A 13,168-nucleotide genomic window follows, 5' to 3' on the forward strand; every position below is an offset into this window, starting at 1 on the left:
CTCCTTTTCTGTCATTTCTTCTGCCATGCTCTCATTGGGTTTTATTGATGTAACATCTAGATTTGTTTGCAGCATTTTCTTTCCTTGTTTTCTCATGTTGTTCAGGTATCAGTGGACCGCTGAGATATTGCAGATTTCCTCTATTGACTTACAATGTCCCTGAAGATTTCTATATATATCCCTCCTTAGCCTTCAGTAGGCTGAAGTCTTGGAGGAAGTTGATAATGCGGTGCTCCACAAGGAAGCTGCCTCTCTAGGAGTGGTGGCCTTCAGGTGGGGTATAATCTCTGCTAGTGGGCAGAGGTGCCTCCACTTGTTGACCAATGGTCATCCAAAGGGTACGTAGGCTGCGGGCTGAGGCAAGGCCTGTTTGGGCCTGAGTCTCTGGTTTTACCGTCCTTGTGGGGAAACCTCACCCGGCAGGGAAGACTCACCCAGTGGGGAGGTCTCGCTGGTCAGTTCCCTCCTAGAGGTTCCCCTCAATTTATAGCTATCGCCTGGGCTGGGCTGCCTTCCTCTGCAAAGTTCCCAGGGGCCCGGCCCTACCTCCTGAGCCTGGGAGCCTCACCCTTCGCAGATGAATCTCCTTAGGCTGCCCCTCCTCAGAGAATCTGCCCACAGGCCTGGAACCTTCGCTCCGCCCTAAGCCTGTCTCTGTGCGGCTCTTCCACCAAGAAGCCTCCTAGATCCTGGGACCCTGCTCTGCACCTAATCGCCTGGCTATGCGGCCCCTCCTCTGAGCAGCCACCTGGGGCCCCGTACAATCGCTCTGAGTCCCAGAGACCCGCCACACGCCTCTTCCTCCAGACAGCCGCCCAGTATTCCGGTGCGGTCACTAGGAGTCCAAGAAGCTCACTGCGTGCCTCCACCTCCCACCAACCACCAGTAGCCCTGGGCAATCAATCACTCTGAGTCGAAGTGACCCTCCCCGTTCCTCCTCCTTCTCCAGATAAGCCCCCAGGGTGTTCAGGAGCGGTCGCTCTGAGTGGCTCTGAATCCACGTGACCCGCTGCACGGGCCCTCCGGGCAACCGCCCGGAGCTCTGGTGCGGCCACTCAAGACCAAGCGACCCACCACGCTTCTCCTCCAGGCAGCCCCCCTGTGTTCAGGCGCTGTCACTTTAAGTCCAAACAACTCACCACTCGCCTTCTCCTCTGAGCAGCCGCCTGGAGCGCTAATGCAGTCACTGCGAGTCCAAACGTCCCGCCGCGCTCCTCCTCCTCCTACTCCTACTCCTCCGGGCAGGCTCCAGTGTTCAGAAGTGGTCTGAGTCCAAACAGCTCGCCACACAGCCCCTCCTCTGGCAACCACCTGCAGCTCTGGTGCAGTCACTCCGAATCCAAGTGGCCGCGCTCCTCTTCCTCCTCCTCGTCCTCAGGGCAGGCCCCGGTGTTCAGAAGCATTCGTTCTGAGTCCAAACAGCTCGCCGCGCAGCTTCTCCTCTGGCAACCGCCTGTAGCACTGGTGCAGTCACTCCAAATCCAAGTGGCCACGCTCCTCCTCCTCCTCAGGGCAGGCCCCGGTGTCCTGAGTCCACACAGCTCTCCTTGCCACTCCTCCCCTGGGCAGCCGCCGGAGCCCCAGTGGTTGCTCCAAGTCCCAGCGCTGTGCCGAGCGGCCTCCTTTACGGCGCTCCCAGTTGTCCGAGTTCACTGCTCCAGCGGGGGGAGGGGCGTCTCGCCGGCAGCTCTACTTCACAAAGTTCCCTGCGTTCTGGGACCACTGTCCCATCCGGGACACCTTCCCAACGGGTGAGAGTCACCCGGCTGCTTTGAGTTGGTCCCAAGTGTCTCAATATCTCCTCTTTTGAATCCTGAGTCCTGGAGCCACATGAAATGCAGCCACCCTCTAGGCCGCCATCTTGAAACCTTCTTCAGTAACACTTTTTAAACGGCCAATAAAAATATGCCCATAAGAGAAGTTATTTACAGTATATTAAACCAACAAAGGATTGGTATTTATAATGCATGAAAAATTTCTATGACTTAACAAGAAAAAGGCAGACATTCTAAATGGATAAAAACTTAAATAGGCACTTCAAAGAGAACAGGCCAAAAGGACGAATGATATCGCTAATAAGTGGAGGATGACACATAATGGGGGGGAGGGAAGGGTTAGTGTTAGGGTTAGAGTTAGGGTTAGGGAGGGGGGCAAGTATGGAGGAAGGAAGTACTGTATAGAGGGTAAAGAGGGGTGGGAGGGGTGGGGGGAAGGGAAAAAATAACAGAATGAATCAAACAACATTACTCTATGTAAATTTATGATTACACAAATGGTATGCCTTTACGCCATGTACAAACAGAGAAACAACATGTATCCCATTTGTTTACAATAAAAAAAAAAAAGAAAGAAAGAAAGAAAACACACACACACAAAAAAAAAAAAACAAAGAGAACAGGCCAAGAAGCACATCCAAAGACTGTTTAATGTAACTTAATCATCAAGGAAAGGCAAATTAATAGTATACTATGACACCCAACATACCTACTAGAGTGGGTAGAATGAAATAATTAAACATCAAACTCCAAAAAGAATGTGGAGTAAATGGATGTGGTGGCACATGCCTGTAATCCCAGCAGCTCAGGAGGCTGAGGCAGGAGGATCACAAGTTCAAAGCCAGTCTCAGCAACTTAATGAGGCCCTAAGCAACTTAACAAAATAAAATAAATGTCTCAAAATAAAAAGAATAATAATGAAAAATTTTAGAAAGGGCTCGGGGAATGGCTCAGTGGTTAAGCACCCCTGGGTTCTATCCCTGGTATGAAAAATAAATAAATAAATAAGTAAATAAGTAGATAAGTAGAGTAAGCAGTATTCAAATACTACTGCTAAGAATGCAAATTAGTTCAACAATTTAACCAGCAACATAATTAAAACTGAACATATGCATAGTCTATGACCTAATAATTCAACTCCTAAGTTAAAAAGACAATGTGTAAATATGTTCAACAAAATGTCCTCAGCAGTCCTACTTTTATATTAGCCAAAAGGTGAGAAGTACCCAAAATACTAGAAAGGATACATAAAATGTAGTGTGGTCTGTTGTGTGATTATCTATACAATAAAATACTATAGAGCAAAAGAATAAATAAACCACAACCACACAAAACAACATGATGAAGCTCACAAATACACTGTTGCATGAAAAAAGCCATATATACAAAAGAATTCACCTTGTATGATTCCATTCATATAGAGTTCAAAAAATAACAGACAAGAAACTGTGGCATATATACACAATGGAATATTATAAAGAATAATAATAAAGAATAATAATATTATGGCATTTGTAAATAAATGGATGGAATTAGAAAATATCATGCTAAGTGAAATAAGCCAATTCCAAAAAACCAAAGGCCAAATGTTTTCCCTGATAAGAGGAGGATGATATATAATGGGGGTGGGAGGGTGGGGAGTGAGAGAAGAATGGAGGAACTTTAGATTATATAGAAGGAAATGAGAGGGAGGGGGGTATGAAAAATCATGGAATGAGACATCATTACCCTATGTACATGTATGATTACACAAATGGTATGAATCTATATCGTGTACAACCATAGAAACAAAATGATGTATTCCATTTGTGTACAATGAATCAAAATGCAGTCTGTAAAAAACTAAAAAAATAATTAAAATAAAATTTTAAAAAACTTTATGGTTTAGAAATTGATGTAGTGGTCAGCTGGGGAAGTCAGTTGCTAAAGGGTCACAAACAGGAGCTTCTGAGGTACTGGTACTTTTTAGTTTCTTCCTGTGGATTCCAGGTTTTATGGAATTTTTCAGTCTGTGAAAAATCACTGAGTATTATGACTTGTGTATGTGTATGTTATGCTTCAGTTAAAAATTTCTTTAAAATTCCCACCTAAAAATCCCATCAGGTACACAGGTATAGAGATAAGTTTTATTGTACATATAAATTTGTATTCTATAAATTTTCCCACAGAATAAAAAAATCAAAAGTACCAGAAAGAAAAATTTTAGAGCATCTTGCAACAAAATATTAACAAAAGAAACCCACCAATATATTCGTTTAAAATACCCATGTACATTTTATCTGGGAATGTAAGAGTGGATTAACACTAGAAAATATATTAATATAATTTGCCATATTAACAGAATAAAAGAGAAAACTCATATGATTCATCTCAGGAGACAGAAAAAAAATTTTTGTAAAATTCTATATAGACTTACTACTTAAGAAAAGAACTTCCACCAAATCAGCAACATGAAAAATGATATATCAGGAAATTAGAAACAAGACAAAGTCCCACTATTGCTGCTTCTACTCAAAAATAAAGCATGAGATCTGGAAAAGAAGAGAAAATACAGCTATTATATGATTCTCTCCATGGAAAATACAAAAAAAAAGTTTGCATATCACATTAATAAGCAAAGAAATCAAGTTTTCTCAACTTAGAAATAAAAAATTATCTGATACAACAACCAACATGATCATGTAATAAAAATAACTCCCATTTAAAAATATTATTAAAAGCCTATGAATAATTTTAAGAAACAAAAAATGAAGTGAAAGATCTTTGGGGATAAGATTCTTCACAAGCACTTATTACAAAGAAGCAGACTTCTAAATTACTGGTATTAGAGGTTGAGGAGAAGGATTGTCTACAAAGTGAAATTCACATTTCAAGGAAGATATTTGATTTTTGTTTTTCCCATTTCTGGTTTCATCATTTTCAGGAATAACAGCCCTTCTCCATAAGCATTATTTCTTTTCAAACATTCCAAAGCTTCAGAAAACATATCAAACAAAATTAAGTCTAAAGGTCAGATAAGTTACCCACTAGAGATATGAGGCAAACTCCGTCAGGAAGTCATCTGATTCTTAATAGTGCAAAAAACTAATAATTTAAAAGACAAATCTTAAGCCTCAATGAAATAAAATACTTAAGTTTAGAATTACTACTAAGAGAAACGTCAAAAGTGTATTAGTTATATGCTTTATGAAGCCCTAGACAATATTCGTATTAAAAGTGAACATACTAGAGTCTAAGAAAGTCTCTGTAGTATACTCACATTATCAATCAGTTAGAAAAACCTAAGGAATAGGACAAAAAAGAAGAAGAAACCACCAACAACAAAACCCAAGGAAACAGGTAACAAAGAAAAACAGTTTGACAAACTCTTGGAAACTTAGAACTGTGGTCTGGAGCTTAATATTAATGAAATGATCAGGTTAGAATACAAATTTAAAATGCTCTTAAATAGTGGTTAAGAAAATACCAGCCCACAGGAATTTTCCATAAGTCTTCCCAAATTTATTAGTCATGGCAGTAAATAGGAATGGCCTAAGGAAGTATACTTTTACAATGGGTTAGATTTCCTGTTTGTTCTTTTCTTCCTTCATTTTACTTTCCTCCTAGTAGGATGTTTTCAAAGATCTAAACAGCTTTTCCTAAAGTTATGGACCATGCTAACTTTCATAAGTTTATTTGCAGGTTTCCCCACCTTTTATACCTGTGAACCATTGCTCCTTTTAGTTTCTTAAAAGTAGAATGTCCTTGGAATTCATCTATCAAAGTGCTACTTAACCTTCAAAGCACAATTTAAATGTCATTGCCTCTCTGAATAATTCTACAGTAATAAAATTAACTGATCCTTCTATGTTTACTGTATGGTAAAAAAAAAAAAATGAAGAAGAACCTAATGAACCTTTGCTGCAAACCAAGTGCTCTAAAAAAGAACTTCATGTTAATCTTATAGACAGTTCTATGGTGCACGATTATCTCCATAACAGAATGAGAAAGGAAGGCTGTGAGGGTTCCACAACACGACAACATCATGGAGTTCGGATTTAAACTAAGTCTATCTGATTTAAAAGTCCATTGTCTTATATAATTTCATGCTGCTTCTATTTTGTCCCTTATTACAGGCTTAGAATGAGTTTATGTACCAGTCTACTCATACATTATGAGATATTTGAAGGCAAAGCTACTATCTTCATTAGCTTTGAATCCTCATGTCCTAAAAATGACAAATTTATGTACCACACAGTACTTTTGTAGTGTCAAAAATAGTGTAAAAATAATACTATAATGTTAATTTCCTTCATGTAATTAGCTTCTATGTAACCTGAGGACTATAAAAATAAGCACCTGGAATTCTAGCCATAATAGTAACAAGGACCAGTCCTGTCCTCCTACTATAAACAATGAGAAATTTGGGAAAATATACAAATAAATTATTGTCATATATTGGACAAAAGTCAGCATAGGAAAATGTACAATGTCACCCCGCAAATTGCCCTGATGTCTATCGGGAAGCATTTTTGGGGATGCAACACTGGGAGTGGTAACCCACCCAGAGTGCATTAGGGTGACAGAGCTTCTTCTTGTATTAGGGTGACAGAGCTCAGAATTTAAATGATAGGAATCTTCGGGATAGAGTACTAAAGATGAAGGAACTGTGCAGAGGAGGGCTTAGCAATCTACACAGGCGTTCCTTTGAAACTAATGGGTGAAAGCTAAACTGTACATTCATAGAGTAAATTATACGAGGTCAGATAAAAGCAAATCATCAAAGCAGGATAAACATGAAAGACAAAAAAGTATCGTCAATGGTAACCTGAATAATTTCCAGAACTTGAACAAGATTGTAAGACATTTTGGCCAACTATAGTAGAGAGACCTCATTCAATATCTAGAGCATTGCCTACAAACTCCAGAAGGGTCAACACCCTAGCAGTAAAGCTGAACTAGCTTTAGCATAGAAGTTCTTAAAAGTTAAAAGTATAGCAGAATAACTTGGAGGGCTTATTAAAATGCTAACTGCTAAGCATCACTCCCAGAGCTTTTGATTTAGTAGTTTTAAAACAAAGCTCTAGAATCTACATTTTAACAAGTTCCCAGTGACAGTGATATTGGTGGTTGTTCCAGATATCATACTTTAAGAACTACTGCCCTAGAATGAAGACTACTCTAGATACACTAACAAGTTTCAGATGGATTAAATTGATCCACACTTAACTCAAACTACTTTCTAGAAAGAAATCCAACATTCTTTATAGAAAGGCAGTAAAAGTCTGCATTCAACAATATTCACCATATCCACATTAATATTTATAATGGGATTAGTAGCAAATTAGACACAAAAAAAGATGAATGAACTATAATTGCACAACAACAGAAATTATCCAAACTGAGGCACAAGAAGAAAAAAGACAATAAATACTCATTGATCTGTGGAACAACAGATAAGGGCAGGGCATATTTGAAAAACTACTGATCAATAAAAATATAAATAATGATGAAAATCTAATGTTTTATCATTAAAAAGAAAAGACAGTAGGGCAGTGGGATTGTAAGTTCAAGACCAGCCTCAGCAACTTAAGGATACCCTAAGCAACTTAGTGAGACCCTATCTCAAAATAAAGAATAAAAAGGGCTGGGATGTGGTTCGGTGGTTAAGCACCCCAGGGTTCAATCCCTGGTACCCAAAAACTTAAAAAATAAATTTAAAAAAAACAGATAAAAGCAATTCAAAAAAAGCAGGATTAACATAAAGAAAGCTACATAAATCATGTCAGAATCAAAACTGTAAAAACCAGTTATGAAGAAAACATTTTAAAAGAAGTTTTTTTAAAGACATGATATAGAAGTACAAAGATAATAATACAACTGACTTATCATCAAAAACAATGCAAGTCAGAATACAATGGAATGACAACTTTAAAGTACTAAAACACAAAGTATTGTCAACCTAGAATTCTATATCTAGGAAATATATCCTTTAAAATAAGGATAAAATAAAGGTTTTTTTCAGAGGGAGTTCAGTGTAAGCACATCTGCAGTATAAGAACTCTTAAGAGCAACCTGTAGGATGAAGTTAAATGATGGTAGAAGAAAGCCTAGATGACATCGAAGGAATGAAGAATGTCAGAAATGGTTAAACATGTAGCATTTAATCTTAATGGTTTTATTAAAACTATTTTATTTATACTTAATATTAAAAACATTAAATTTTAATATTTAATATGAAATTAAACAAAATTTCTTTCCTCATTTGTTTAATTCCCTTACATATGACTGACAATTTTATGCAAAAAAACAAAACAACAACAAAAAAACCTTTGTATTTCTTTGGCACCACAGTGTGTCACACATTATGCTGGAGTCTGGGAATACAGATGAATTAGGATAAAATCTGCCCTCAAGAAGCTTATAGACAGATAAATAATAGTAAAAATACAATGTAATCCAGAAAAGAAGCATGAGATAGTATGAGTCAGTAAATGATTCAGCAAAGCAGAAATGGAAGATTCAAAGGGAACAGAGATGAGAGTAGAGAAACAGAAGTGATAGATCATGAAAATCTGCCTCATGAAAAGGAGTGTGGGGCTGGACATGGCTCAGTGGTAGAGCGCTTGACTAGCATGTGTGAGGAACTGGGTTTGATTCTCAGCACCAAATATAAAAATAAAGTCCATTGACAAAAAATTTTTTTAAAGCAAAGGAGTGTGTATCAGTATACCAGAAAAATTTTTAGTCATAGAATAACATTTTTGTGTGTTTTTGTAACTTTATTTGCTTGTTTGTTTTAAAGAACACTTTGATAACAGAGTAGGGAAAGGCTATAGAGAAGGGGCTGGGAACAGAACTGCCATAACTTAGGAAGTGACTTAGAAGACCGAATCACTCTCCCTTCCCTGGTATGCTTACTTCACTTGCCTTCCAGGACACCACACTTTTGATTTTCCCTTTATTTCACTGGTTCTTCTCAGTCTCCTGGATTGATTCCCCTTGTTCTCCCCACAACCCTGCCTCAATCCCTATTTCTTGTGTTAAAGTACTCTGGACTGGGTTCTTGTTCCTTTTCTTTATCTACTCCTTTTATTGGAAATTTCATGTAGTCTTTGGTTTTAAATACTACATATTTTCATATAACTCCCAAATTTATTTTCACTATAATTCTGAACTCATGAATCTGACTGCCTACTCAATTTCTCCACTTAGTTATCTAATAGACATCTCAGTAGTAAATCCAAAATTTTAGCCCCTGTGTTTCCACTATAAACCCATTCTCATAGCCTCACCCTCAGGGAAGTCCATGTAGAACAAAAAATTTAGCTTCAAAAAATCTCAACTTTGGGACTGGGCTTGTGGCTCAGTGGTAGAAGTGCTTGCCTGGTATACGTGAGGCACTGGGTTCAATTCTCAACAACACATAAAAAATGAATAAATAAAATAAAAGTAAAAAAAATCTCAACTTTCTTTTACACCCTACATCTAATCTATTAGAAACTCATGTTGGCTGTATCTTCAAAATATCCAAGCCACTAACCACTCTGTCCAAGCTATCTTTATCTCTTCATTGAACTATTCCTACAACCTCCTAACTGGCCTCTCTGTTTCATCCCTTGCATACAATCTATTCTCAAACCAGCAGCCACAGTGATGGTTTGAAAATATAATTCAGGCATCTTTCCTCTGTTTATTGCATCCATCTATCCTCTGCCCCACATTGGCCTGCCATGAACTGACCACTGTCACCTCTATGGCCTCCTTTCCCATGGCTCTTCCCCTTGCTCTCTCCACTTCAGAAACTCTGGCTCCCATGGTGCTCCTTGAACGCCTCAGACATGTTGTCTTCTTACAATCATTGCTCTGACAGTTCTGTCTGGAAAGCCTTTTCCCAGATATTCTCATTGCTCATTTCCTTCAGCATTTTGCTCAGATTTCATTTACAGGGACCACCAGTTTTTAAACTGAAACTATTTCCCAATCCTACCCTCCCAAGACCCCATTCTACCCAATGTTTTCTTTTTTAATGATATTAATACCTTCTAAACTACTGTATAATTAATTTAATAATCACATCTAGTATTTATTATCTGTCTTCCCCACAAGCTTCATCAGAACAGAGGTCTTTGTTTTGTTCATTGAAACATTTTGGTCAACTAAAACAGAGTCTGGCACAAAATAGCTGCTAAGTACTTCCTGAATGAGTAAGTTGCACCAGTAATGTAGAGAAGGTAGATCAAAGAAAGGTGAAGAGCTGTGCACAGTGGCACACAACTACAATCCCAGCAACTTGGGAGACTGAGGCAGGTCGCTCAAATGTTCAAGGTCAGCCTCAGCAACTTAGGGAGGCCCTAAGCAACTTAGTGAGGCCCTGTCTCAAAATTTAAAAATAAAAAGGGCTGGGGATGTGGCTCAGTGCCTCTGTGTTCAATCCCAGTGCAAAAAAAAAAAAAAAAAAAATTAGGGGCCTAGAATATGTAATTAGCAGAACTGGGTTACCAATAGTATTTGGAGGGTAAAGGAAAAAAGAAGTATAGGTTGGCATCTATATTTCTAGCGTGGGATGGAGGAAGCAAAGACAAATTTGTGAGGAAGCGATCCCAAGTTCAATTTTGGACATGTGCAATAAATGAATCAGTTATATTGTCTTGTGACTTTGTCTTATAGCCCAAATTCTAAAAGGTAAAGTCTAATCTGGTGAACAGTAGCAGTATGTTTTATTGGAGGACTGTTTTTGTTTTTAATTTTTATGCAATCTTTTTTTTTCTCAATGTAAAGTGAATGCATTTGTTTAGTAAACCTTTTGAAATATTCTTGAAAGTTTTGTTGTTGTTGTTGTTGTATTGGGGATTGACCCAGGGTATTTTACCAATGATCTGCATCTCCAGTCCTTTATTTATTTTTTATTTTAAATTAGTCTCATTAAGTTGCTGAGGCTGGCCATGAAATTGATATTCTCCTGTCTCGGCCTCCCAAGTTGCTGGCATTATAGGCATGCAACACAGCATCTAGCTTCTTTTTTAAATTATAGTAAAATGCACATAACATAAAGTTTATCATCTTAACCATTTTAAGTATACAATTTAATAGTAATAAGTATATTCATGTTGTGCAACCGAACTTCAAAACTTTATCATCTTGCAAAACTGAAATTATTTACGCATTAAACAATTCCCATCTCCCTCTTCCCATAGCCTTGGAAAACACAATTCTACTTTTTGTGATTGGCTTATATCACTTAGCATAATGTCCTCAAGGTTCATCCGTGCTGTGGTGTATGTCAGAATTTCCTTTTTAATGCTGAATAATTTTCCATTATAATTATATGCCACATTTTCTTTATTTCTTCTTCTTTTGATGAATATTTGGGTTGATTCTGCCTTTCAGCTGTTGTGAAAAATACTGCTGTAAACATATATGTACAAATAGTTTTTCCACTTCTCTGCAATCTAAGATAACTATGGGAAATGTCAGAGAAGACCATTAATTAGACCATGAATTAGACCATGAATGGGGTGATTGATGGGTAGAAGCAAACATTTTGCCAAAGAATCCTGGAAAACCAGAGAAAGACCTCATGGTAGTAGCAATAGTCTTAGATGTGTTTAAATAAGACTTGAAGATAAAGAAGAGAAACCTTCCCGGCCTTAAGCCATGTTTGACTACTGTTACAAAAAGGAACTGATTCCTCATTTAATATTTCTAATTATAAAACTGGGAACTGCTAACTTACCCTACCTAGTTTGATAATAATTTATAAGCTACTATTAATAGGGTATACTTTTAAGATGAAACACAACACAATAAACATTCTATTTTAGAATAAATCAAAGATAAAACTTGGCCATATATCCAGTGAATATGTTCAACTATTAACTTATCCTACAGGCAATGCCTTTGTTGGTTTTACATTTCAAAAGCTTTCTTTTTTCAAGATCATTCTTGTCTACCTAGCATTGATGCACATTAAAATTAAAACTAGCTGAAAACCCATTTAGCCGAGAAAGCAAGAATAGATATTTTTCTTGAAAAAAAAAAAAAAAAAGGTTAGTGTGTACTTTTAAACCACTTACACAGTATTTTATTTTTCCTTTCAAAAAGTAACATGGAAATTAATAATCCAAAGAAAATTGTGACATTAAGTGAAGAAACTTTGAAAAATGAAGTTCTACCTCAAAATTCAGTTTCAAATTAATGTTAATACTGAAAATGTACATAAAGGTGTGATTTTTTTATTAAAAATCATAAATTTACATAGGGCAATGTTGCTTGATTCATTCTGTTATTTTTTTCCCTCCCCCACCCCTCCCACCCCTCTTTTCCCTCTATACAGTCCTTCCTTCCTCTATTCTTACCACCCTCCTTATCCCTAACCCTAAACCTAACCTTAACCCTAACGCTAACCTCTCCTACCCCCCATTATATGTCCTCATCCGCTTATCAGTGAGATCATTCGTCCTTTGGTTTTTTGAAATTGGCTTATCTCACTTAGCATGATATTCTCCAATTTCATCCATTTGCCTGCAAATGCCATAATTTTATTATTCTTCATGGTGGAATAATATTCCATTGTGTATATATTATATATATATATATATATATATATAATATATACCACAGTTTCTTTATCCATTCATCAACTGAAGGGCATCTAGGTTGGTTCCACAGTCTGGCTATTGTGATTTGAGCAGCTATGAACATTGATGTGGCTGTATCTCTATAGGATGCTGATTTTAAGTCCTTTGGGTATAGGCCAAGGCATGGGATATCTGGGTCAAATGGTGGATCCATTCCAAGCTTTCTGAGGAATCTCCATACTGCTTTCCAGAGTGGCTGCACTAATTTGTAACCCCACCAGCAATGTATGAGTGTATCTTTTTCCCCACATCCTCTCCAACACCTATTGTTGCGTGTGTTCTTGATAATCGCCATTCTAATTGGGGTGAGATGAAATCTTGGGGTAGTTTTGATTTGCATTTCTCTTATTACTAGAGATGTTGAACATTTTTTCATATATCTGTTGATTGCTTGTAGATCTTCTGTGAAGTGTCTGTTCATTTCCTTAGCCCATTTGTTGATTGGATTATTTGTATTCTTGGTGTAGAGTTTTTTGAGTTCTTTATAGATTCTGGAAGTTAGCGCTCTATCTGAAGTATGAGTGGCAAAGATATTCTCCCACTCTGTAGGCTCTCTCTTCACATTACTGATAGTTTCCTTTGCTGAGAGAAAGCTTTTTGGTTTGAATCTATTTCAGTTGTTTATTCTTGCTTTTATTTCTTAGGCTATGGGAGTCCTGTTAAGGAAGTCTGATCCTAAGCCAACAAGTTGAAGATTTGGACCTACTTTTTCTTCTATAAGATGCAGGGTCTCTGGTCTGATTCTGAGTTCCTTGATCCATTTTGAGTTGAGTT

At 37.6% G+C, this 13,168-nt stretch overlaps 1 protein-coding gene across 7 annotated transcripts in view; it reads right to left on the reverse strand.

Moving 5' to 3' along the window:
• RAD51B (RAD51 paralog B) overlaps positions 1-13,168 on the reverse strand; it is a 642,577-nt gene that overhangs the window by 461,324 nt on the left and 168,085 nt on the right. The window contains exon 8 of one of the 7 annotated variants that reach the window (XM_079127120.1): positions 8,482-11,215. The exons of the other annotated variants lie outside the window; for them this stretch is intronic. Coding sequence (XP_078983246.1) covers positions 11,207-11,215 — 9 coding nt within the window. The 3' untranslated portion in view covers positions 8,482-11,206. Of the gene's footprint in view, positions 1-8,481; positions 11,216-13,168 lie in introns of those variants that run through there. 7 annotated transcript variants of the gene reach the window in all.

Source organism: Sciurus vulgaris (genome assembly GCF_902686455.1).
Source record: "Sciurus vulgaris genome assembly, chromosome: 2".
In the NCBI taxonomy this organism is placed as follows: domain Eukaryota; kingdom Metazoa; phylum Chordata; class Mammalia; order Rodentia; family Sciuridae; genus Sciurus; species Sciurus vulgaris.